At 38.7% G+C, this 26606-nt stretch overlaps 4 protein-coding genes and 1 long non-coding RNA gene across 5 annotated transcripts; all 5 read left to right on the plus strand.

Annotated features, from left to right (window-relative positions):
- Nucleotides 1–3883: 3883 nt before the first annotated feature.
- Nucleotides 3884–6106, plus strand: LOC143883364 (uncharacterized). The gene is made up of 2 exons (XR_013252366.1): nt 3884–5501; nt 6007–6106. It is a non-coding gene; the product is annotated as an uncharacterized LOC143883364 (long non-coding RNA).
- Nucleotides 6107–8250: 2144 nt separating this feature from the next.
- On the plus strand, nt 8251–9003 carry LOC143882790 (putative germin-like protein 2-1). The gene is made up of 2 exons (XM_077386206.1): nt 8251–8368; nt 8456–9003. The coding sequence occupies exons 1-2, from the start codon at nt 8251–8253 to the stop codon at nt 9001–9003; spliced, it is 666 nt and encodes a 221-aa protein (XP_077242321.1).
- A 2821-nt stretch (nt 9004–11824) lies between these two features.
- On the plus strand, nt 11825–12715 carry LOC143883365 (putative germin-like protein 2-1). Its single transcript, XM_077386725.1, has 2 exons — nt 11825–11983; nt 12113–12715. Exons 1-2 carry the CDS (start codon nt 11872–11874, stop codon nt 12667–12669), a joined length of 669 nt encoding a protein of 222 aa, XP_077242840.1. The 5' UTR covers nt 11825–11871; the 3' UTR covers nt 12670–12715.
- Nucleotides 12716–16493: 3778 nt separating this feature from the next.
- Nucleotides 16494–17398, plus strand: LOC143883367 (putative germin-like protein 2-1). The gene is made up of 2 exons (XM_077386727.1): nt 16494–16639; nt 16757–17398. Exons 1-2 carry the CDS (start codon nt 16528–16530, stop codon nt 17311–17313), a joined length of 669 nt encoding a protein of 222 aa, XP_077242842.1. The 5' UTR covers nt 16494–16527; the 3' UTR covers nt 17314–17398.
- Nucleotides 17399–21265: 3867 nt separating this feature from the next.
- LOC143883366 (putative germin-like protein 2-1) lies at nt 21266–22289 on the plus strand. The gene is made up of 2 exons (XM_077386726.1): nt 21266–21443; nt 21577–22289. The coding sequence occupies exons 1-2, from the start codon at nt 21332–21334 to the stop codon at nt 22131–22133; spliced, it is 669 nt and encodes a 222-aa protein (XP_077242841.1). The 5' UTR covers nt 21266–21331; the 3' UTR covers nt 22134–22289.
- The last annotated feature ends 4317 nt before the right edge of the window (nt 22290–26606 follow it).

A 26606-nucleotide genomic window follows, 5' to 3' on the forward strand; every position in this document is an offset into this window, starting at 1 on the left:
TATATGGTAATGTTTTCCAAAATGTCAGATCCAATGAAGACATGGTTCTCAAAGCCGAGTTGGACCACCAAACTAACCCAAATGCCACCACATCGGAAAGTCTATCAGAAGCCATAGGCAGGTTGAATGAAACCATTCTCCATGAGGAAATTTTCCTTAGACAGAAAACCAAGGAAAAGTGGTTAAAAGAAGGAGACGGAAACAATAAATACTTCCATGCTGCAATGCACCATCAAAGGAACTTGGGAGGGGTCACCAAAATAAGACACAACGGGAACTGGATCACAGACAAGGGCATGATCAAAGACTTGGCTTCCACCTACTTTGAAAAAGCATTAGCTGAGGAGGGGAAAAGGACTCACCACGGCCTTCTAAATCTCATCCCTAAGTTGATTTCTCCTGCAGACAATCAGATGCTTCTAGCAGTCCCATCAGAGGAGGAAATCAAAGAAGCCATATTCAGCAGCCCACTGGAAAGCTCCCATGGGCCAGATGGGTTCGGAGGTATCTTCTACTCTTCTTGTTGGGACTTGATCAAATCTGACCACCTTCTAGCTGCAACTGCTTTCTTCGAAGGTGGTAACTTTTCCAGGTACTACTCTTCCACATTCCTAGCTTTGATTCCCAAAAATGAAAACCCTCTCACATTCTCTGACTTCAGACCCATCAGCCTGTGCAATTTCTGCTACTAAATCTTTTCGAAGGTCATGGTCTCTAGGCTTGCAAAGGTCTTGCCAAAAATTATCTCCCAAGAGCAAGGCGCTTTCGTTAAAGACAGGTCCATCTCCGACAATATTGCCATCGCCCAAGAGATGATTGTCGGTCTCAACAAGAAGGTCAGAGGAGGCAATGTGATCCTCAAAATAGACATGGCAAAAGCGTTCGACAGATTAAACTGGCAATTCTTACTGTATGTGCTCGAAAGGTTTGGCTTCTCTTGGAATGGAGGAATTTGATCATGCAATGCACCCATAGAAGCTGGTTTTCAATAGTTTTAAACGGACAGCCTCACGGGTTCTTTCAATCCTCTCGTGGCCTCTGTCAAGGAGACCCCCTCTCCCCCTGCCTCTTCATTCTAGTGGAAGAAGTTCTAAGCAGAGCCCTGGCCGCCCTATTAAGAGAAGGTGGAGCATCCTACTTCCTTAGAATGAGAAGATATATCCCCATCACCCATTGTCTCTTCGCTAACGACACGATTATCTTTTCGAACGGGAGCAAATCTAGCCTAAAGTGTATCATGTCCTTTCTTTCATCATATGAGCTGATTTCGGGGCAAAAAATCAATAAATCAAAGAGCTGCTTTGCAGTTTCAGCGAAGACCTCTCTAAGCAGGAAGAGGATCATAGCCAATTCTACTAGTTTTTTCCAACAAAACCCCTCCCAACACCTACCTTGGTGTCCCACTTTATGCCGGCCGGATGAAAACTTGCTTCTTCGATGATCTAATTAGAAAAATTAGATCCAAAATTGAAGGATGGAAGGGTAAGTTACTCTCTCAAGCTGGCAGACTTGTTCTCATCAACCATGTTCTATCCAATTCTCCTATCTTCCTCATGTCTGCCATCACTCCTCCTAAAGCTATCCAGCATAAAATCGACAGAATTATGTCAGACTTCAGGTGGGGCAGTGGTGACCACGGGCCTAAAACTCACTGGGTCTCCTGGCACCGCATTTCTAAGCCTAAAGCTAAGGGCGGCTTGGCCACCAAGTCCATGGCAGATCTATGTTTAGCATTCAGACTCAAGGCTCTTCATCATCTCCATGCCAATCCCTCCCTTTGGAGCTCTTTAATGCGATCCATCTACTGCAGCAACCATCACCTAAACCTTATAAAACCTGCCCAGGGTTGCTCTAAAATGTGGAGGGAAATTCTTTCTGTCAAAGAAAATTGGATTGCTAATGCCAGGTGGGTGGTTGGACAACGTTCCATCGCTTTCTGGACTGACCTCTGGATTGGCAGCGCCCCTTTACATACCTTTGCTCTTCACAAAGAATCCATCGATCTCAACGTCTCCATTAAGGATTTGATCCTCCCTTCTGGCACTGGAACCTGCTGATGCTATGTGACCACCTCCCTCCTTCTATCCTCCAAGCATTGATCAATTCCAAGCCGTCTCTCTCTCAATCAGATGACAAATTGATCCGGTGCCCCGCCCCGTCTAGCTCTTTTAACACAAACTCAGCCTGGAACCTGTTCAAATCTAAAGCTCAACCTCAAGTCTGGGCCAGCCCAGTCTGGGAACACCTACCGCCCAAAATCAGTTGCTTCCTATGGAAACTCTTCCAAAGGGCCCTCCCTACAGATGATAGAATCAAATCTCTCCATGTCCAGCTCCCCTCCAAATGCTCCTGCTGCTCGTCCAGCAAGGAAGAAACTCTTAATCACCTATTCGTCGATGGAGACCTAGCCCGTAGTATCTGGTCAGCATTAGCTAGCCTTTGGAACATCACCTTGATTCCTTCCCAAGGGATCTTTGCTAGAATCCTCATGTGGTGGGCGGCTGCCGCTAAAAGGAAATCTTTCTGTTCATTTCTCTCTGGCATCTCAGCTTCTTTCATATCCTGGGAAATTTGGAAAGAACGATGTTCCAGAAAAATGGAAGGTAAGCACAATGATCCAAGTAAGATTATCTGTCTTATTATTGAAGGAATCAAAAGCTTGTGCTTCTGTGATGGCTTCCCTAAAGCTCCCAATCTGCTAGAAGGACTCTCTCTTTACCAAATTGGGATTCCATCGAACCCTCCTTGCTCGTAGAAAGATAGTTGGATTCTTTGGAAAAGACCTCCAAAAGGCTTTTTTAAGCTTAACATCGACGGAGCTTCAAAAGGCAACTCGGGTGAATCCGGGGGTGGAGGAGTAATCAGAGACCATAATGCAAAAATCATCCTCGCATTTTCCCTATACTACGAGATCGGATCCAACATGGTGGCCGAATCTCATGCTCTCTTGGATGGGCTTAGATGCTGCTCGGCATTTAAAGTGCCCAAGATAATAGTTGAATCGGACAGTAAAGTTTTAATTGACCTCATCCTCAGCAAGGCCAAATCCCCTAGGCCATCCAATACCTCTGGAAAGAGATTCAAGATCTTCTTGCTATCCTCTCCCCTAGCTGCCAACACCAATATCGAGAAGGCAATTCTGTAGCTGACTCCCTCGCCAACTTCAGATGCTCCTCCAAGAACAACCTCTTCTACTCCTCCTCGGCAAATTTGCCTCGCCATTCCAGAGGGGCTGCTCGATGCTGCCGAACTCCCTAACATCAGACCTTCCACCAACGTATGCAGAAGAATCCACTAGGATTTGTGCTCCCTGTAATTTGGTGCCTCGGGCTGCTTTTTCGCCCCTCCCCCCTAGCCCAGTTTTGGTTATTTGGTTGCTAGCATTTTCTATTTGTAATCCTCCAGGCTAGTTGGCTCTGCCTCCTTTGTATTGACTGACTCTTTTTATATATTCTTGGCGGTCCGCCCCGGGGCTGTTCAATTTCCGGGTTAAAAAAAAAAAAAAAAAACTAGCATACTATAACTAGTGTACTGTAACTGGTGTGCTGTATACCGTAACTGGTATATTGTATCTAGTATGTTGTATCTGGAATACTGTATCTAGTATACTGTATGGGGTACTGTAACTAGTACAGTACTATATCTGGTTCATTGGCAGGATGAAACTAGACTACTAGTCCTACACCGTCAAGGCACATCCCCGCTAAACCCGTGGTAAGCCAAGTCCCCATTAAACCTGTGGGAGACACAATCCCCACTAAACCTGTGGGAGATGATGTCCCCACTAAACCTATGAGTAAACACATCCTCACTAACCCGTGAAAGATCTCATCCCTGCTAAACCGGCAAAGATAACTTCTCGCTAAACTGGCTTAGTTTATTTCTGGTCTAGTTACACTTTGATTTAAGGATGAGGAATTTAAAAAATAAAAAAATAAAAAAATTTATATATCTGCTCTGTATATTTGGCCAAGATTTTTGTGTTTTTTTAGTATTTGTGAATGTTAGACTTTTATTATGATTAGAGCTCAAATTTCTGTTCAAGTTCCATACGAGTAGATGTGTAGTAGCTTTAGGCAAAATTGAAGGCAATGGACTTAGAAAATATTCTTGTTTTGTTTAACAACTATTGAAATCAGAGTAGCATGCAAAAGCCTAAGTCTTATATTAATAGGTCTTCAGCTTTGTTTAATAGATCTTCAGCTTTGTTTGCTAGATCGACTTATATTAATCTGTCTTCAGTTTTGTTTCTTAGATCTGCTCTTGAAAATCTTATCTTGGACTTTTTCTCACTCTAAAGATCCCAATCTGATTCTCCTCCAGATATTTTAAGCTTACCTGTTTTTGTGCCCATTTTTTTAGGAAAAATTCCTAAGTAAGTTTTTTTTATGTTCTTTTTTTTTTAATGGTTTCTACTGCTTGGTTAATAATTATAGCAAGCAGCTATGTTCTATATACAATTCTGTAATGAATTATTTCCATTCATTGCAATTGTTATAAAAGTTCCTTTGTGAGTCTGTAGACTGTAGAATAAAGGTCTTTAAGAAATTGGTTTGTAAGTAAGAAATTCCAAACCATTTAATGACAAAGTGAGCGAATGCAATGGGACAAGTTTGAACATATTAAGATTGTTTCATGAGGCTAATTACTTATTAAGACACTGAATGTTTGCAATTCTTTATAAATTGAGTGGATGCAACTGTTGGATTCTTTTCGAAAACTTTTATTAGTTACAACAATTGCTTGATTTTTACTTATGGAATGATACAGTATTGCTCAAAACATAGAATTGGTTAGTATTTCCCTTTTAAATAGCATAAACTTGTTCTTAGTGAAAGTTCTATCGGGTTGAGATGCTTGTTGGTTTTACGTCCATTACATAGCATACAATCCTCTATAGTATGACTACTTGAGTTTGTCTAAAAAAAAAAAAAGGATTCAACTTGTTATCCCTCTTCTTAATACATTTGTTCTTCTTGGCTGATTGTTTTTAAAAAACAAAGAGATAGTTGAATAAGCTGTTGGATGTTATTTTTCGTAATCCTTCATTTAGTGGTGTCTATCAAATGTTCACGTATGCATCTTTGAGTAATTAATTAATTCTTCTTTCTAATCAATTCTACACGGTTGGAAATAAATAATACTATCTTATTTGATCATACAGATATTGGGCATGCAGTAGTTTAGACTTTAGAATGAATGACCTTATGTCTTTCTTCTTCTTCTTTTTTTAGTTTTTTATTTAATTGTCACAATTGAAGTGGGCTAAATGAACTATCCCCGCAACAGTGATCTGAGCAATTTAGTTAAGAAAAAAAAGAATAACTTTTATACACTCTTATATCAGACGGATGTTGTGTTATATTTAACTGATTCCTTGTGAAATTGTAATAAGGTTCTATTTAACTGGTTCCTTGTGAATTTGTAATAAGGATGACATGAGCTTCCATCCTTCAAAGGAGCAGCTGGTGGAAGCTGTTGGAAGGCATTTTCTATCTCAGGTATCTATTAACCACTTTAATGCTTATCTTCCACATTACATGTTGAATTGGGAATGCTTAAAACTGAAGTTTGTATTGGTGCTTTTTACCATGGATTGCTCCTTTACTAGTCATTTTGTATTTTCAATTTCTTATTTGGAATCCCAAGCCTTTCTCCTCAGTTCGTCTTTGTCCAATTTTATGCATTATTTGATACCTACTTCCCACCATTCACATTTCATGTTGTTCTCTGCAACGAAGCTTCCTTCATCCTTATTGGATTCCAATAATTTTCTCCATTTATCTTTTATCCTACTTCTATCCCTTTCCAAACAATTGAAACACTTCCAATGCCCTTATGCAAACTACGTAGAAAGCAATAAAACCTTCCCAATACATTCCCAATGCAGAGGTAATTATTAGATAAAGTCGTGTTCTTAGGATCAAGGTTTCTGTGTAGCATTCAAATATCCAGTACTGGACTGTGCTTACCCAACCTCACATCTTCCTTCTTTTTCTTTTAAAGCAATTGGATGAGTTTCAGGTGATAGCTGGTTTTGTGAATTCTGCAAAGCAATTGGATGAGTTTCAGGAAATACAACTAACTTTCATTTCTCAACCAGAAATGGGCCATTATTATTCAAAATCTTCAGAATGTGTACTTGTGATTGCTTGCATCAGTTTGTTCGCCATCATTACAATTGATTTGGTGTTTCAATTCATGCTGTTCATAAAAAAAGGAGATGATTGTGATGAATCTTGTCAGATCCTTTTCACGCTTGTATTGTTGTCCACTACTTGGCCCTCCATCGTAAAAGTCAATACACTGTCAGGTTGGTCTTACCATTCCAAAAAAAACTGTCAGGTTGTTCTTTTTCACAAGTTTGCTTCTTGTGACAATTATTTGATTATACAACTCGAACTCATTGGACCAAGTCAATTTCTCATGTCTTTGTCCATGTTCAGACTCCAGTGTCTCTACTGCTTATATACATCCCTTTCCATTTCTATAGTTGGTTTCTTGAATATATTGTCCCAAGCTCGTTATAGTTTCGTTGTGGATTTTACATTGCCAAACTATTCATGAATTCTAAGTTTCATAGATAGTTAGAAGAGTACAACTGCAGCTCTTTTCCCTTTTGAAGATCGTGCTAGGCTTGAAAAAGCTTTTTTCCCCCCCTTGAATGGTAGGCTTGAAAAATCTGGGTCCGTTCCCTTTCTGTATTACTAGGCTGACATGAGACTCTGATGCGTTATTGTTCTTATCTTTCTCAGGATATGATGAGACTAATGGGAGGCGAGCTGAACACATGAAATCAGTTTTATCTCTGGCAAATCATCATATTCTTGTTCCTCTATTTGTATCTCCATTTGATGGACATATTCAAAATAAAGGGATTTTTTTAAAAAAAAAATTTGTCTATATTTACCGACGGTCAGGACCGTCAGTGATTTCAACAATGAAAGTGCAGCCATATCCTATTCAACGACGTTTTGTGAGTGTCAGTCTTATCACCGACGCTCCAAAAACATCGCTGAATAGCATATTCACAATGGTCAGTAACCGTCGGTGTACTTACCGACACTCCAAAAACGACGGTAAATATACGTATCCAAAGACCACTGGGGATTTAACGACGGTCGTGACCGTCGGTGTAAATTATAAACACCGACGGTTTCTTAAAGCGTCGGTGATTATCTTAACAGCAACGTTTGATTTTTATTTATAACGACGTTCATAAACGCCGGTATAAATAGTATCACCGACGTTTTTCAATAAACGTCGGTATATACATTTAGGCACGGTAGCATCATCGACGTTCAGTAAAAGTGTCGGTGTAAGTTACACCGACATTCATTGGTATATACACCGACGGTCATGACCGTCAGTGAATGTCCTTTTTCTTGTAGTGTGGAGTGAGAGGCCAAACCAGGTGGCGAATTTATCCTTGAAGGAGGTGAATTTACCATCTTCCTTTTGAAAAATTAGTAATAAATTGAAAAAGGCATGCATTTTTAAAAATTATTTGGGCTTTTTTAATGTTTAAAATGGCGCTTCAAAAAATTTGGAATTGTTTGAAAAATAAATATGTGTAGACTTTTTTGGGAAGACCCAATAATACAAGGAAATTTGACAAATATGCAGATATCTCATATTGGGAAGATCCCAGATTTTATATGGTGTAAGCCCTTAAAACCCGTATTTTCAAAAAGTATTGTACAGACCACATCATAGGATTATCCAAACCGTTCATGTGATGGAACACAATGTAAATAGGTTGTGCCCTAAAAATCATTTCCATAGGATGATCCTAGCCCTCCGATCTAAAGTGGTTTCCATAATATGAAGTTTTTCAATAGATCGGAGGGTTGGGAACATCCCATAGATATGAGTTTTTGGGCACAACCTATTTAGGTTGCGGCCCATCACATGGACAGTTTGGATCATCCTATAGTGTGGTCCCTATAGTTGTTTCTGATAAATAAGGGACTATAAGGGCTTACACCATATAAAAACTCGGGAAGATCCAACTATATATAAAAAGGATTGTGTCAATTATAGAAGTGTCCAAAAGTGATTTTTGAAGATCCACTGATTTAGCAAGAAATATGGGAGAGGGATTCACGTCATTCAATTTCTTTCTTAACTTGATTGACGTCAATTTCTCCTTAACACATACACCCATTCTCTCTCTATATGTGTTCCCTTTCTATGCCTCTTCCTTCACCATAATCACTAAAGCCCAATACTCTTCTTTAGATTGTTAGAATGGAGATTGTTGTTCCCCTCATTGTACTTGTACTTCTTTCCTCGGTTGCTTCTCTAACCTTTGCCTCTGATCCTGATTCTCTACAGGACTTTTGTGTGGCTGACAAGAATTCTACTGGTACCAACCTTTGCACCATAATCACATGTTTGCCTTGAACTCAATTTGATTGCTTGGGTGATCTTTCTCTATGTTTTTGCTTTACAGTGTTCGTCAATGGCAAGGTTTGCAAGGACCCAAAGCTCGCTACAGCCGACGATTTCTTCGTCGCAGGGCTCGATAAACCAGGCAACACATCAAACCCAATTGGGTCCAGTGGTACCCCCGTCAATGTGGACCAGATACCAGGTCTCAACACTCTTGGCGTCTCCATGGTTCGCTTAGACTTTGCACCCAATGGTCTCATCACACCCCACACGCATCCTCGGGCCACTGAGATGGTTGTAGTTCTGGAGGGCACCCTCCTCGTTGGTTTTGTGACCTCCACCCCTGAGAATCGCTTGATATCCAAGGTCCTTAATAAGGGGGACGTGTTTGTGTTCCCTATTGGCCTTATTCACTTCCTATGGAATACTGGCAAGACAAATGCCGTCGCCTTTGGCGCTTTCAACAATCAGAACCCAGGTATCATCGTCATAGCAAATTCCATCTTTGGATCGACACCGTCCATCTCCGATGATGTTCTCTCAAAGGCCTTCGAACTTGATAAGAAAATAATCGATTATCTCCAGGGCCAGTTCGGACCCAAAAACTAGACAACTGCCTGCAGGGAACCCGTACATTAGATAGTATGATGTATATTTCAATAAGCATACTTTTGAGTGTAACATCGGATATCATGCAATCGATTACCTTTAAGCTTGTTATTCATGAAGTCCTTGTGCATGGGCTCTCTCTCTCTCTCTCTCTCTCTCTCTCTCTCTCTCTCTCTCTCTTCACGTTTCTTTTCATTGTCATTGGTTTTCTTTCCAAGAAATTTTTTTACTGGAAAACCCTTTGCATGGAGAGTTTTTAATGGAATGTTTTCTATGGTTGATCTGTTTACACCCTTGTTTAGATGACTTTTTATATTGTGGTCGACCTTCCACCAACAAGGGCAGAGAGAGAAAAAACACTCCCCCTTGATTTTTGATCCAGGTCAAACCCTCTTTTTTACTTTTACCTTGATCAAAAATCAACGTGGTTGATATTTTCTCTCTCCGCCCTTTACATATCAAGGGCGGCCACCATATAATTTCTCTGTTTAGATATAGTAGGGTGTGCCATTCAGCAAAACACATGCATATGATGGGACCTACCATTTTGCACTCATGAGTCGGCCTACCATCTCCACCCAAATCCGGGCGTAGGGGGGGCCCATCTATTTACACCATGTTTCGATAGGGCAGGTGAGGATAAATCAACTCCACTCGAACTCATGCAGCATGTAGGTTCTACCATTTACCACATGTTTCTAGGGGTGCAACTTGGGTCGGGTCAACCCAAACCCGACGGGTTCAACCCGATTGTTTGTGCGGGTTGGGTTCAACTTTTCCGGGTTGGGTTCGGGTTTGGGTTGGGAATTGTCAACCCAACCGAGTTGGGGTATTAGGCAACCCGACCCGACCCATAACCCGATTAATATAGTAATATGTATTGATATTTCACGTTTTTTATGAGTTTTGCCGTTTTGGGGGTTTCTTGAATGTTGCTGAGTTGGAAACCACAATCTATAATTGATTCATTAATTCATTTTGTATTGCATATTCAGATTTGATAATTGTATTATGTAAAAAAAGAAAGAGATAATACAAGTATATATAGACTTTGAAAATGAATGATGTATGGTGCCAGTAGAGTGGAACAATGATAGGTTGATTTGCTTTTCTAGGTAACAGGCATCTGCTCAGCGGGTCAACCCAACCCAACCCAAACCGACTTAGGTAATCGTGTTGGGTTGGGTTAACCAAACCGGGTTAAGAGTCGGGTTGGTTAGGGTTGGGAGGTTGAGGTTTCCGGGTTGGGTCGGGTTGGCATCAACCCGACCCAACCGGACCCGAGTTGCACCCCTACATGTTTCCACTTTTCACTCCGCCATGCACTTTTTTCGGCTTTGACTTTGCTGAAATCAACCAAGAGAGGCGCCCTTGAAGCTGATTCTTGCAAGGGCACCCTTCATTCTATCATTCCTCTTAAAATTATCGTAACTTAATAAATTTTGTTGATGTAACAAATTAGGTTTAGGGAGAATACAGGCACCTTCACAGGTAGTTTTTCCAGTCACAATTATCCGGTCAAGTAAAAATGCCGACTAGTTCTAGTGAAAGAACTTTATAAAATAGGAGGATGACTAATTGATGCAGTCGCATACAAGAAGCATGAAAATAAATCACAAGAATTAGAAATAGTAGTCCTACGATAGTAAAATAAAGATAAAAAGAAGAAAATTCTAAGAACGGACATTTCTCTTCAATTCATTAATTTCATAATCAAATCAAAAGTCCGCTTATTTCATGCACCCGTTTTAAAGATTAGGAGTGATTCTAGAAAAGGAATCTCATGCAAAAAAAAAGGAAACGTCTAAATTGATACTACACAACCTACGTAAAATGTAAACTCAATCCTAAATGATCTTAATTAGCTATGCATAGACTAGGCATGTGCCTTATTTGGCCATTCATTAAAATAGAAATGAAAGTCCCCTAATTGGAAATAAATCTATCTTAAATAATATGCAGGAAAATAAAAACAAATCAGCTCTACAATTTGAGCTGCATCACTAATTAATTATCATTATTGACCTACTAGTCCTCAAGATAATGTCAATAGTCCCCCTAATCGACATGCATGAAGATGGAAATAAATCTATCTATCCTGAATGACATGCAGGAAAATAGAAACAAATCAGCACTATGATTTGGGCCGCATCACTAATTAACTATCATTATTGACCTGGTGGGCCTGAAGATAATGTCAATAGTCTACAACTATAGGCCTTAATTACATTATTAATTTGTTAAATGCATTATTTACTGAAATCCATGGGGATGAAAATAGTGGCACGGAATCATTTTTTTCTAGAAGGAAAGCACGAAGGTTGCTTATTTTCATCATTTTGCTACAAGCAAAGTCGCCGGGACATTATTATAATATTTAATTTCGTTTTGCTCACTTGTAGCGAATTAATGACTGCCCACTTAGCCCTTATCGGTGAAGATTTTCAACATCTATTTAGTCTTATTGTGTGTTATGCTTTTATGCTTAAGAGATATCCTAACGTTAGCATTTTCTTTGGTAAAAAAAAAATGTTCATTAAGTGGGCTGAATTATTCCAAGGATTCACATCATAATTTGGGCAATAATGGCAATGTTTCAACGCAAATAAACGTGTATTTCTTCAAGGACTCCGTCTTTTCATTGCACCCGAAGTCTAGATAGAAAATAGTTGGTGGGTCCGTGAAGTTGTTAGAGAATTAGAGTTACTTAAGCAATTAAATTGACTTAGTATTAAGACGACCATTTCAATAAACTCCTATCGCTCTCTTTCTATCCTATATATATATGCACCATTCTATGATTCATTACCACAATCAAAACACTAGAACTTCATCTACTCCACCTTTAATCAGATTGTGAGAACGGAGATGGCTGCTCCCATCCTTGTATTTGTGCTCCTTTCCTTGGCATCTTCTCTTACCTTTGCATCTGATCCCAGTCCTCTACAGGACTTTTGTGTTGCCGACAATAAGTCACCTGGTACTCATGCTCTCTCTCACTTTAAATTTAAATTTTCATAATTAGCTTTGTAGTTCATAATATCATATGTTTACACCAACTCTATACTTATTGATTCGATGATCTTTTGTCTAAATTTCTCCATGGCAGTGTTGGTTAATGGCAAGGTTTGCAAAGACCCAAAGCTCGTTAAAGCCAACGATTTCTTCAAGAAAGGGCTCAACAAGGCTGGCAACACTGATAACCTAGTTGGGTCCAATGTGACCCAAGTGAACGTGGCCCAGATACCAGGTCTCAACACTCTAGGCATCTCCATGGCTCGCATAGACTTTGCTCCCTATGGACTCAACCCTCCCCACACACACCCAAGGGCCACTGAGATGATTGTAGTTCAGGAGGGCACACTTTATGTTGGTTTCGTCACCTCCAACCTTGCAAATGGTGAAAATCGCCTTATATCAAAGGTCCTCAATAAGGGTGATGTGTTTGTGTTTCCCATAGGCCTCATTCACTTCCAATTCAATGTGGGCAAGACAAATGCGGTCGCCATTGCCGCTCTGAGCAGCCAGAACCAAGGTGTCATAACCATAGCCAATGCCGTCTTTGGCTCCAACCCCTCCATTTCAGACGATGTCCTAGCAAAGGCCTTTCAAGTGGACAAGAGCCTAGTTGATCATCTCCAGGCTCTGTTCAAGATGAACAACTAGATATGTATAACTCACGAAAGTCAGACACACTTCATTTATTTACTATATTTGTTGTTTCTATTTAAATAAGCAAACTACATGTTTGTATTTTGTATTCCCTATACAATTAATTACAATAAAGGAGAAAATGATTTGGTATACACTTTGATCGTTATACTCTCTCTCTCTCTCTCTCTCTCTCTCTCTCTCTCTCTCTCTCACACACACACACACAAACGTGGCTATAAAACCAAAGAGACCCTTAAACAAACGACCAAAAAGGCCCCCAATCCTAAGGCGTGGCGGGTGCCACACACCCAGAAGGGAGAACTTTGAAAGCATGCAAGGCCTTTCTAGTCAAATATCTCATATAACCTGAATAACTCACGATAGGTATGTTAAAGTATAAAAGATAAATAACACATTTTTCCAGCAGCTTAAGCTTTTGGAGAAGTTGGTAAGCTATCATGGTATCAAAGCCAAAGGTCTCGAGTTGAAACCTCCCGGATAGCAAAAAATCCACATGCGATGGTCGGCCCAAAGTGGGACCACATGTGCCACGTGTTTGCCAAATTAGCCACACGTGCGGGGGAGTGTTAAAGTATAAAAGATAAATAACACCTTTCTCCAGCCGCTTAAGCTTTTGGAGAAGTTGGTAAGTTATCAAGGTAGACTTACTGTCTAATATATATGGTGTCTCTATTTGAATAAACATCCTATAATTAACTTGTTTGCATTCCCTATCCCATTTCTTCCTCGAGCCACACCCTTGTGTGAAAACTTTAGTCATTGATGTGGAAGTGGCTTTTGATATCACTTCCCTAGAAATGATATATTCTCCCCTTCTTCCTCGGGCCACACCCTTGTGTGAAAACTTTAGTCATAAGTACACTAGAGAGGGGTGTACCCAGGAATAAAGGGGGGCAAATATAACACTTCCGTAGTAATATTATTTCTTATTATGTACCTTTTTGTCATTGTTGTGGATGTGGCTTTTGATTATCCGCATTCAACAACCAAAAATATCTTTTATCCAATATTAATATTATCAGATAGGCATTGACTTAAATGATCCAAACTAAATGGTGATAGTCAAATGCTGAATTGGAGAGTATTGGTGTGTGTGTTTTTCCAATGGGTAACATATAATTAAATTTTAATTCTGCTTGTAGATTTGCTCTTGTTCAAGGAGAATTTACGAATATCTTTAGCAGCGTGTTTCACCACTCAATTATAATGTAAGATATCCCTTTTTGGAGTGATGAATGCAAATTTAAATTTCCTACAAATTAGATGAAGTAGTTTACCTTTAATTTTATGGTAAATTTCTTTCAAAAGTTTTATCATAAAGAAAGGGAGATTCAATCCTTAGGTGTAATCCAATGGTGATCTTTGATATCCTGGCAAAAGTTACCCTTCGCAAGAGTCATTAGGATCCAACAGACTTCTAGTTTTAAGAATTCCTCTGAGAACAAGCTTGAATATACCTCAAAGAGAATAGCACAAGCGAGACATCGATCCGCGCATGTGTGCATATATCATTGAATGCATCCTCTGTCATGCCCCGAACCAAGAATTTATTCCAAGCACAAGACAGCGCCACACATCCACATATGCCAGGCATTCTGATAAAGATGCAATATACAGAGCATAACTAAAAATCAACAATCTCATAAATAAATCTGGTAACTTTAATAAATAGGAGTCCACTACAATACTTGCTAGAGACTAAATAACTGTGGCTTGTACCAAGACATATTGTAGACTAGTGAAAGTTTCATACACACTGTGACGTCCATCTGGATCCAAACTTGTCTCATAGGGACTTAATTGTTTATAATAAACTTGGACATACTCTGTGTCCCACTGTATATCTCTGCTATTCCAACTCAATACTGGCATAATTGTGCATAAATGTGATTCTACAATCAGAAGCTATTAAGAAACATTGATAGATCATCCTATGTGTCATGATTAATTGTGCGAGTACATTAGAATCTGTGTATAAACCCAACACACTAGTGTCTTATCAATTTTACATTATCTAATGCACATCCTTGCATAAAATCATCAATCAGGTGAAACAACCGGTAACTGTAGTGCAACACATAATTTTTACATCAAGTGTTACCTTAACACATGTGTAACTTGCATGAAAATAATCTATCAGATGAAGTAACTGATAATAGAAATAATCTCCTCACCTTGGTGTGACAATATTCGTTCCATTTACCTAATCGCTAATCATGTCTTCCATACACACACCAAACACATGGAGATTGACTATCATTTTCTTCGTGAATAGGTTATGCGATGTCTACTTGATGTTTGTTGCATAGCGAACTCTGTTAAGGTAGCAAAATCCTCACTAAACCGCTTAGTTCGAAGGCATTTTTTATTTTATTTTTGAACAAAATCGCTGAGCAGCCTTCCCGGTTTCGTGTGTCTTCATTTCGTTTCACCATCTAGATTATACTAAGATCAAAATGATTTTTCTTGAATTGAACATGTTATTAAATTTATCATAATTTAATTTGTTTTGTTGATTTAACACGTTTAGATTAGGAAGAATATCGGCAACTTCGCAGGGTAGTTTTCCAGGTCATAACTACCGCGTCAAGTAAAAGAGGCGACTGGTTCGAGCGAAAGAAATTAATTATAAAAAGCAAGATGACTAATTAGTTATCATTATTGACCTGGTGGTACTCAAGATAATGTTGATAAACTACGACTCTAATCAAGATGACGAATTAATTATCATTTTTGACCTAGTTGTCCACAAGATAATCTATCCACTCTACACCTTAAATACATCATCAATCTGTTAAATTAAATACATTATTTACTGAAATCCATATGAACTCACACAATGAAACGGACTTTTTTTTTCTAGAAGGAAATCACAAAGTTCGTTTATTTTAATCAAGGAAAACCTACAAGCAAAGTAGGTTTTCCTCACTTGCTGCTACTTTGTCCCCCGTCTACCGCTTGTGGTATGGCATTATGGAAACCTCTATAGATTGGAGGGTGTTTGAAAAAATAAAACGTTACTTAATTGTCGCAACTTTATACCTTATCTTGTAAGGGAAAACGGTCCCGTCTTCATAGCCTCGAATCCGGGCTAGTCCCCGAATCGATCTCGGATCAGGGTCCACACATAGCATCTATGTTTACTAGAATATCATAATTTAAGATGGGGGGCTAGTGATAAATCGACCCCCATGTATCTTAAATCGACCCCCTATGTCTTTTTCTCTCTCCTCTAATTTGGTATACAATTTAAAATATAATTTAAAATATGGGGAGTGACAAACGTACCCCTATTTTGCGACACTGGCAATAAAAGGAGGGCAGCATTTTAGATAAATCACGCAATTAATTTAATGGATGAGGTCATTTTGGTATACCTAGTCTCGTGATGTTGTACAAGATCAGCGACGATGACTGTCCCTTATCCCTTCTATCATATTCGCTTCTATAGATGGCTGTGTAAGATTTTCTAACTCTATTTAGTCGGATAATATGTGTTATGCCTTTAAGCTAGGAGAGATCCTCACGTTACCATTTACTTTGGTAAAACCAAATATTCACAAAGAGGGCTGCAATCTAAGGACTTAATTACATGTAATTTAGGCAATGACTCCGTCTTTTCATTGCACCCAAAGTCTAGAGATAGAGAATAGTTGGTGGGTGTAGTTGTTACTTGTTAGAGACTGAGAGTTGCTTAAAATATTAAAATGACTAGGTATTAACATGACCATTTCAATGAACTCCTCTCTATCTCTCTCCCTCTCTCCTATATATATGCACCCTTTCTATGCTTCTACCATCAAAACACTTGAATTTCATCCTCACCACCTTTAGATTGAAACAACAGAGATGGCTGCTCCCATTCTTGTATTTGTACTCCTTTCCTTGGCATCTTCTCTTACCTTTGCCTCTGATCCCAGTCCTCTACAGGACTTTTGTGTTGCTGACAATGCATCACCTGGTACGCATGCTCTCTCTTACTTCCAAATTTATCTTCTATAAGAAAGTTTATAGTTATTAACCACATATGTTTGTGCTTGCTTTGCTGATTTTATGTGTGTAAATTTCTCATTGGCAGTGCTCGTTAATGGCAAGGTTTGCAAGGACCCAATGCTCGCTCAAGCCACTGATTTCTTCAAGGCGGGGCTCAACATGCCCGGCAACACAGAAAACCGAGTTGGGTCCAATGTGACCCAAGTGAACGTGGCCCAGATACCAGGTCTCAACACTCTTGGCATCTCCATGGCTCGCATAGACTTTGCACCTTATGGGCTAAACCCTCCCCACACACACCCGAGGGCAACTGAGATGATTGTAGTACAGGAGGGCACCCTCTACGTTGGGTTCGTCACCTCCAACCTTGCAAATGGACAAAATCGGCTCATATCAAAGGTCCTAAATAAGGGTGATGTGTTTGTGTTTCCCATAGGCCTCATTCACTTCCAATTCAACGTGGGTAAGACAAATGGGGTCGCCATTGCTGCTCTGAGCAGCCAGAACCCAGGTGTCATAACCATAGCCAATGCCGTCTTTGGCTCCAACCCCTCCATTTCAGATGATGTTCTCGCAAAGGCCTTTCAAGTGGACAAGAGTTTAGTTGATCATCTCCAGGCTCTGTTCAAGATGAACAACTAGGTAACTCACGAAAGTCGGACATAATTAATTTATCAACTGTATTTGTTGTTTCTATTTAAATAAGCAAACTACAAGTTTGTATTTTGTATTCCCTATACAATTAATTACAATAATGAAGAAAATAATTTAGTCTACTCTCTCTCTCTCTCTCTCTCTCTCTCTCTCTCTCTCTCTCACTGAAACGATCAATTACACTAAAACCTTAAATTGTTGGAGTAATTGGTTCTTTCACATGATATCAGTCTATCATAGCAAAGGTCCTGAGTTCAAAACTCCTTGATATTAAAAATCCACATGTAATGGCCAACCCAAAAGAGAGGCCATATGTGCCACATGTATGCTAACCCTAAAAGAAGGGGTCACACTTGAGGGGGAGTGTAGTATAAAAGATCAAAGGAAAACACTTTGAAAACAGAATCCCGCTGCCCGTCTTGAAAAAAAGACAACAGTAGAAATCACCGTTGATTTGTGTTAACTTACCAACTTCTCCAGAAGCTTAAGCTGTTGGAGAAAGGCGTTATTTATCTTTTATACTTTAACACTCCCCCACACGTGTGGCTCACTTGGCAAACACGTGGCATATGTGGTCCCACTTTGGGCCGACCATCACATGTGGATTTTTGCTATCCAGAAGGTTTGAACTCGAGACCTTCGGCTCTGATAGCATGTTAACTTACCAACTTCTCCAGAAGCTTAAGCTGTTGGAGAAAGGCGTTATTTATCTTTCATACTTTAACAATTTGGTCATTCCCACTGTATTAATTATGTTTCATCGGGATTTGAGCTCTCTTTATTGCCTTTTTTGTGAACATGGCACCAATAATTGATCCCGGATATTTTTTAACGAAACAGATTCCCGTTTTGCTAGCAGTGCTCAAGATCAAATGACGCCTTTTGCAATAGCTTAAACTTTTGGAGTAGTTGACTCTCTCTCTCTCTCTCTCTCTCTCTCTCTCTCTCTCTCTCAACGATAACCTAACCCAGGGTTATATCAGGTTAGATTTTGTGTATCCTGACCCAAGAGAAGGCCAACCCAACCTTAGCAGAAATTGAGTTAAACTTGTCAGGTTTGGGTTGGGCAAGTTGCACCCCTAAATAAGGAAGCCTTCATATCGTGTCGGCTATCTAGATGGTGCTAATTAAGATAAAAATAGAATTTTATTTTCTCAATGTCCTAGCAAGGCAGACTTTATGGAATCTATCTCTTCTGACCACTATTTGGGTTCTTTGGGAAGAGAAATGCTAGTGCAGTGTGTTTTGCATTAGAAGTAATCGTGGCAAGTGGTTGCGGAAGCTTCAAACGAAGATGATCAACTAGTTGAATAAAGGACTGAAATTATGTCACTAAGTCAATCCCTGGAAAGCAAACTAAAAGCTTCCTAGAATTTATGAGTATTCTTTCACTTTCATTAATCAAGAAGCCTAATTGAATTATGAGAAGAATGTACTCAATGCTGAACTTAGAGCTTGTAAATGGAATCCTCAAAAGAAATCACAATAATATTCATAAGCTGGCTGCTTCATATTCCTTAGAAGCAATCTCCAAAAAAACGAACAAAGATTATTGGAACGGTCAATTACACATATATTTGACACACAACTTTGTTCCGAAGTTTCTTTAATCAACAAGATAAGAAAATACGTACTCTGGATCTGGATAACAACAGTGTAGAAGTGCACAATTTCTTCACTAGTGTGCAGTATTTTTTTCTCTTTTTCAGCTGAACAGATCTTTAAGAATCAAAGGGCTTAGATCAGGGGAGCTAGACCAATTGATCAAGGAAATTGAATCAAAACATCATATCTATGAAACCTCTTTATGAATTTTCGGAATTTGATCTGAAATTCCCCTTGCAGTACCAAATAATGCCATGAATTAAAGCTTCTCGATCATGAAGCTCTTACCAGTTAAAGATGAAAGGACTCTTGATAAAAACTTCAAAACCTAAGAAATCACACTGCTGAAAACAAACAAGGAAAAAGCAGAACTTAGATTCCAGCTCAAACGCTCCTTTTCTTGGACGAGCTTGAGAGAAAATTTCTCCGAATTGGGGTTTCATAGCAAACAAGATCTGTTGTTTCTACCATTTGTAATTTAAACCAGTAAGTCGTTCAATTTTGGAAAAATCTGGAACGATGTTGAGAATTCTGTTCACAACAGGGGTGCGAAAAACCGAAGTTGGATTGGAATTCTCACCAGAGATGGGACCAACAGAACTTGGGTTTGGATTTTCAGAAGCCATAGGATCAAATATGAAATAGATTCTTAAGTCTGTTGGAATTTTAAGGGGTCTGATCTATGACTTAGTTGAACCCAAAAATAAACAAGTCGAGGCCAAAAACTCTTATTTGAAGCGAAATCTCTTTTCTGTGAGAAATCAGAAATTGAAATAAAACTGTACTTATTTGTTTTGGAGAAAACCTTTCTGAAATCGGATTGAAAGATAAAGGGCTGAGTCATGCCACGGTCACTCTCCTTAAGAATCGTATCCACCCCCTACCGGTGCAACCGGGATTCGCGAACAGACGTTCCAAAATAAAACAACCAAATATAGCTCCAGTCCACGTGCACTCGTTGACTAGTAAAAAATAGAAGGAAAGTATTTTTATTTTGCCTTTGAAATTTAGAATTCGTGTGTAAAGATGTATGATCCAAACGGTGTTGTTCTCTGCTTTTTATAGATGAGGAAGTGACCGTTGAACGCTTCTCTCCCAACTGTCACAAATATGACTGTTTGATATGAAACGGTCATATTTGTATGCAAAAGAATTCACTGAGATTTGTGCTCCCTGTAATTTTGTGTCTCAGGCTGCCGCCCCCTCCCCCCTACCCCATTTTTGGTTATTTGTTTGCTAGGATTTTCTATTTGTAATCCTCCAGGCTAGTTGGCTCTACCTCCATTGTATTGACTGTCACTTTATATATATTCTTGGCAGTCCACCCTGGGGCTGTTCAATTTCTGGGTTAAAAAAAATGCATTATTTACTGAAATCGACAGGGATGAAAATAGTGGCACGGAATCATTTTTTTCTGGAAGGAAAGCACGAAGGTTGCTTATTTTCATCATTTTGCTACATGCAAAGTCGCCAGGACATTATTATAATATTTAATTTCATTTTGCTCACTTGTAGCGATATTGCACCTTATCTATTTTGGGCGAAAACGGGTTCCTCTGTTCCTAGCAGCTATTTTTACTGGAATATCACAATTTGATACTATTTTCTTGCCAAGAAAACGAACATTGAGATTTTATTAAAAGACAAAGGTATGCATTATAACAATTTCTTAATGTGTAGTTTTATAAAAAAGACAAAGGTACCCCTAATTTGGTACAAGTGGCAATCAAAGGAGGGCTGCTTTGGGATAAATGGGACACTTAAATTAGGTAATTAATATAATGGTTGAGATCATTTTGGTACACGTAGCCTCATGATGTTCTACAAGATCAAATAACGCCTACTACAATCGCTTAAACTTTTGGAGTAGTTGACTCTCTCTCTCTCTCTCTCTCTCTCTCTCTCTCTCTCTCTCTCTCAACGCTAACCTAACCCAGGATTATATCATTTTGGTACAACTAGTCTTAGCCCTTATCTGTGAGAGATTTTCAACATCTATTTAGTCTCACTGTATGTCATGCCTTTAGCATTTTCCTTGGCAAAAAAAAAATTCATGAGTAGAGCTGCATACATGGTCTTAATTACATGATGATTTAGGGAATAATGGGCTAATGGCAATGTTTCAACGCAAATAAACGCGCATTTCTTCAAGGACTCCGTCTTTTAATTGCACCCAAAGTCTAGAGGTAGAAAATAGTCGGTAGATACGTGTAGTTGTTAGAGACTGAGAGTTGCTTAAAATATTTAAATGACTTGGTATTACCATGACCATTTCAATGAACTCCTCTCTATTTCTCTCCCTCTCTCCTATATATACATCCTTTCTATGCTTGAATTTCACCAAAACACTTGAATTTCATCATCTTTTTCTACTTAATTTAGATTGAGAGATATATCAGAGATGGCTGCTTCCATCCTTGTAATTGTACTCATTTCCTTGGCATCTTCACTTACCTTTGCATCCGATCCCAGTCCTCTACAGGACTTTTGTGTTGCCGACAATAAGTCACCTGGTACTCATGCTCTCTCTCACATGAAAATTAACTTTTCATAATTAAGTAGCTTGTAGTTCATAATATCATATGTTTGCAGTTACTCTGTTCTTAATTGATTCGATTATCTTTTGTTTAAATTTCTCCATGGCAGTGCTCGTTAATGGAAAGGTTTGCAAAGACCCAAAGCTCGTTAAAGCCAACGATTTCTTCAAGAAAGGGCTCAACAAGGCTGGCAACACTGATAACCGAGTTGGGTCCAATGTAACCCAAGTGAACGTGGCCCAGATACCAGGTCTCAACACTCTTGGCATCTCCATGGCTCGCATAGACTTTGCTCCCTATGGACTAAACCCTCCCCACACACACCCGAGGGCAACTGAGATGATTGTAGTACAGGAGGGCACCCTCTACGTTGGGTTCGTCACCTCCAACCTTGCAAATGGACAAAATCGGCTCATATCAAAGGTCCTAAATAAGGGTGATGTGTTTGTGTTTCCCATAGGCCTCATTCACTTCCAATTCAACGTGGGTAAGACAAATGCGGTTGCCATTGCAGCTCTGAGCAGCCAGAACCCAGGTGTCATAACCATAGCCAATGCCGTCTTTGGCTCCAACCCCTCCATTTCAGATGATGTTCTCGCAAAGGCCTTTCAAGTGGACAAGAGTTTAGTTGATCATCTCCAGGCTCTGTTCAAGATGAACAAATAGATAACTCACGAAAGTAGGACATAATTAATTTATCAACTATATTTGTTGTTTCTATTTAAATAAACAAACTACAAGTTTGTATTTTGTATTCCCTTTGTTTCTATTTAAATAAACAAACTACAAGTTATTACAATAAAGGAGAAAATGATTTGTTATCCACTTTGTTCGTTATTTTGTACTCTCTCTCTCTCTCTCTCTCTCTCTCTCTCTCTCAAACAAACAAACGTGGCTATAAAACCAAAGAGACCCTTAAACAAACGACCAAAGAGGCCCCCAATCCTACGGTGTGGCACCGGCCACACACCCAGAAGGGAGAACCTTGAAAGCATGCAAGGCATAACTCACGATAGGTAGACGTACTATCTAATATATTTGGTGTGTCTATTTAAATAAACATCCATAAATTTGTTTGCATTCCCTACCCCGTTTCTTCCTCTGGCCACCCACGTGTGTGAAAACAGTAGTCATAAATACACTAGAGTGGGGTGTCCCCAGGAAGAAAAGGGGACTAATATAGCACTTTCCTAAACATATTATTTGTTATGTACCTTTTTGTCATTGATGTGGGATGTGGCTTTTGATATCACTTCCCTAGAAATGATATATTATCCCCCTTCTTCCTCGGGCCACCGCCTTGTGTTAAAACTTTAGTCATAAATACACTAGAGAGGGGTGTACCCAGGAATAAGGGAACATATATATCACCTCGCTAGTAATATTATATATTATGTACCTTCTTGTCATTGGTGTGGATGTAGCTTTTGATTATCCGCATTCAACAACCAAAAATATCTTTTATCCAATATTAAATATTAATATTATCAGATAGGCATTGACTTAAATGATCCAAACCAAATGGTGATAGTCAAATGCTGAATTGGAGAGTGTTGATGTGCGTGTTTCCAATGGGTAACATATAATTAGATTTTAATTCTGCTTGTACATTTGCTCTTGTTCAAGGAGAATTTGCGGATATCTTTAGGAGCTTGTTTCACTACACAATTCTACTATAAGATATCCTTTTTTTTAGAGAGATGAATGCAAATTTAAATTTTCTACAAAGTATAGGAAGTAGGTTCCCTTTAATTTTAAAGTAAATTTCTTTCAAATCTTATATTAAAGAAAGAGAGATTGAATCCTTAGGTTTAATCAAATGGTGATCTTTGATATCTTGACAGAAGTTATCTTTCGCAAGAGATATTAATATCCAATGAGCTTTTACTTTAAGAATTCTTCCGAGATCAAGCATGAATATTCCTCAAAGAGAATAGCACCTACGAGACATCGATCCACGCATGTGCATATGTCCATGAATGCATCCTCTGTCATGCACCGAACCAAGAACTTATTCCAAGCACATGGCAGCGCCGCACATCCACGGACGTAAGTTCACAGACATGCAAGGCATTCTGATAGCCATGCAATATTCAGAGCGGAACTAAAGAGCAACAGAGGTAGACAGGTCTCAAATAATAGATAAATCATACATGAATAAATCAATATCATGGCCCTTCGAGGAATATCTTATGCATTCAAGCAATTAATCTCGATGAAATGAATTACTGCATAACTAGCAAATGTAACTAGCATACTATAACTAGTGTACTGTAACAAGTGTACTGTAACTGGTGTGCTGTATACCGTAACTGGTATTTGTATCTAGTATTATGTTGTATCTGGTATACTATATCTAGTATAGTGTATGGGGTACTGTAACTAGTACACTATATCTAGCTCATTGGCAGGATGAAACTAGCGTACTAGTCCTACACCGTCAAGGCACGTCCCCGCTAAACGTGTGGTAAGCCCAGTCCCCATTAAACCTGTGGGAGACACAATCCCCACTAAACCTGTGGGAGATGATGTCCCCACTAAAGCTATTGTTAGAGGAATTAGGTCAAGCAAGAGGTTGCTTGAAGCATTATACCCAAGGTATCTAGTTTGGAGTACTAAGTTTGTTGCCTCCAGCCCCTATATGTATAAAGATACACTAGGGTTATAAGAGGTTAATGGGCTCCAGCCCATATGGGCCCACTACACCTGATCCATTAGCTATTAGGCTTATATTAGAAAATATACTAGGGTTATACCATACACAGGTATACCCAACAATCTCCTCCTTATGTTTTACGTATAGCACAATCCAATAGATAGATAGTGTGATGTTCAAATAGAATATTGAATCATCAACATCACCATATCATAAAAGATCTGTAATCCAGCTGAAAACATGAATACTTTTATGATTAACCAAGAGTTTAAGATACAATCTAAACTCAACCAAAGGTAGTTTCACATATAAGTGAACTCCACTGATCTTAGATGAATTCATTCATGGGGTACGATTCTCATCGAGATCCAAAATAAAGTTTCACAAATAAGTGAACTCTATGCATACTGAAATGAAAGCACAGTCTCCATGACTTTAGAAGATTTATTCATCAAGTAAGTCATCTTCATCAAAGTCCATATCAGGACAAGCTCCTTTTTTTCGCTAATCTCTGTGAATTACCAAATACTGATTTCATGAAAATGAATCCAACCAATTGTGAAAACATGAAAGTATCTAGTTCTACATGAAGAAGAACTTAGTACAATTCCTTAATTCACGAAAGTATCTAGTTCTACCTGAAGAAGAACTTAGTATAATTTCAAAATGCCTGAAAAAGTATCAGTATCACTCTCACCATAAGCATCATTGTCAAGTTTCAATAAAGAACAAGACCTAAACAGCTTCATTTGCAAAGAACCATTCATTATTGTCAAATTTCAATAAAGAACAAGACCAAACTAGTTTCTTTTGCAAAGAACCATTTCATGTTTCCATTTGGAATGTTACAGTCATCTTATCCAAATTTGAGTTAAGCTGAATCATCTATGTATGGAATGTCCAACCCTTCCTAAAAAGGATAATCAAATTTGAGTTAAGTTGTATCTTAAACTCTTGGTTTTAATCATAAAAGTATTCATATTTTCAGTTGGATTATAGATCTTTTATGATATGGTGATGTGGATGATTCAATATTTTGTTTGAACATCACACTATCTATCTATTGGATTGTGCTATATGTAGAACATAAGGGGGAGATTGTTGGGTGTACATGTGTATGGTATAACCCTAGTATATGTTCTAATATAAGCCCAATAGGTACACCCAAGGAATACCAAGTTTGTTGCCTCCAGCCCCTATATATATATATATATATATATATATATATATATATATATATATATATATATATATATATATATATATATATATACTAGGGTTATAAGAGGTTAATTGGCTCCAGCCTATATGGGCCCACTACACCCGATCCATTACCTATTGGGCTTATATTAGAACATATACTAGGGTTATACCATACACATGTATACCCAACAGCTATGAGTAGCCACATCGCCACTAACCCGTGAGAGATCTCATCCCTGCTAAACTGGCGAAGATAACTGCTCGCTAACCTGCAAGATATCTCGTCCTCGCAATACCTGTAAGAGACTAAATAAATGTGGCTCGTACAAAGACATATAGTAGACTAGTGAAAGTTTCATACACACTATGACGATTCATCCGAATCCAAACTTGTCTCATATGGATTTAACTGTTTATAATAAACTTGGACATTCTCTGTGTCCCACTGTATATCTCTGACTACTCCAAGTCAATAATGGCATAATTGTGCATAACTATAATTCTACAATCAGAATCTAATAAGAAGCATTGATAGACCATGTCGCGTGTCATGATTAATTGTACATTAGAATCTGTGTGTGTAAACCAGACACACTATTGTGTTATCAAATATACATTATCTCATGCCTATCCTTGCATAAAATAATCAATCAAATGAAACAACTACTAAGTGTAATCCGATCTATATAGCTATTACATCAAGGGTAATCTTAACAAATGCACAACTTGCAAGAAAATCATCTATCAGATGAAGTAACTGATAATAGAAACAAGTCTACTCACCTTGGTGTGACAATATTCGTGCCATTTACCTAACCACTAATTTTGTCGTTCATACACGCACCAAACACGTGGGGATTGTGATGCAGTCCAAAAATCTGGACGCTCTTCGTTGCGCAGCAGTGGATGCAAGATTGATAAAATAAATGAAAAAAGGGCCCTTTGAACACCGTCGTAGGGAATAGAATACTTCGATTGCCGTCGAAGGGGATGTAATTTACTTCGATCCCGTCGAAGTCGAGTTTCTCAGAGTGAAATTAGAAAATACTCCTGCAGGTGCTAATCCAAGCAACCAAAAGTTCTCAAAAGAACTCAAAAGCCTGAAGACAAATTTCATTCAATAATCAAAATCCATTACAATGCTTACATAACATATATTTATAAGAAAAGAAACCCTAAAACTAACTTAATACCTAAGCAACTAATCATAACCGTCCATAAAAAATAACATAAATAAAACCTAAAACTTACCTAAAATAGTAATCACGTAATAGACACTT

The sequence above is a fragment of the Tasmannia lanceolata genome, unplaced genomic scaffold (assembly GCF_043159265.1).
Source record: "Tasmannia lanceolata isolate RefF3 unplaced genomic scaffold, GAP_Taslan_0.1 ptg000008l, whole genome shotgun sequence".
Lineage (NCBI taxonomy): Eukaryota > Viridiplantae > Streptophyta > Magnoliopsida > Canellales > Winteraceae > Tasmannia > Tasmannia lanceolata.

Bases quoted from the DNA above. Each gene is read 5' to 3' on its own strand.
- LOC143882790 (XM_077386206.1), top strand. From the start codon at position 8,251: ATGGAGATTGTTGTTCCCCTCATTGTACTTGTACTTCTTTCCTCGGTT. The intron at 8,369-8,455 runs GTACCAACCTTT...TTTGCTTTACAG, and splicing joins GGCTGACAAGAATTCTACTG to TGTTCGTCAATGGCAAGGTT.
- LOC143883365 (XM_077386725.1), top strand. From the start codon at position 11,872: ATGGCTGCTCCCATCCTTGTATTTGTGCTCCTTTCCTTGGCATCTTCT. The intron at 11,984-12,112 runs GTACTCATGCTC...TCTCCATGGCAG, and splicing joins TGCCGACAATAAGTCACCTG to TGTTGGTTAATGGCAAGGTT.
- LOC143883367 (XM_077386727.1), top strand. From the start codon at position 16,528: ATGGCTGCTCCCATTCTTGTATTTGTACTCCTTTCCTTGGCATCTTCT. The intron at 16,640-16,756 runs GTACGCATGCTC...TCTCATTGGCAG, and splicing joins TGCTGACAATGCATCACCTG to TGCTCGTTAATGGCAAGGTT.
- LOC143883366 (XM_077386726.1), top strand. From the start codon at position 21,332: ATGGCTGCTTCCATCCTTGTAATTGTACTCATTTCCTTGGCATCTTCA. The intron at 21,444-21,576 runs GTACTCATGCTC...TCTCCATGGCAG, and splicing joins TGCCGACAATAAGTCACCTG to TGCTCGTTAATGGAAAGGTT.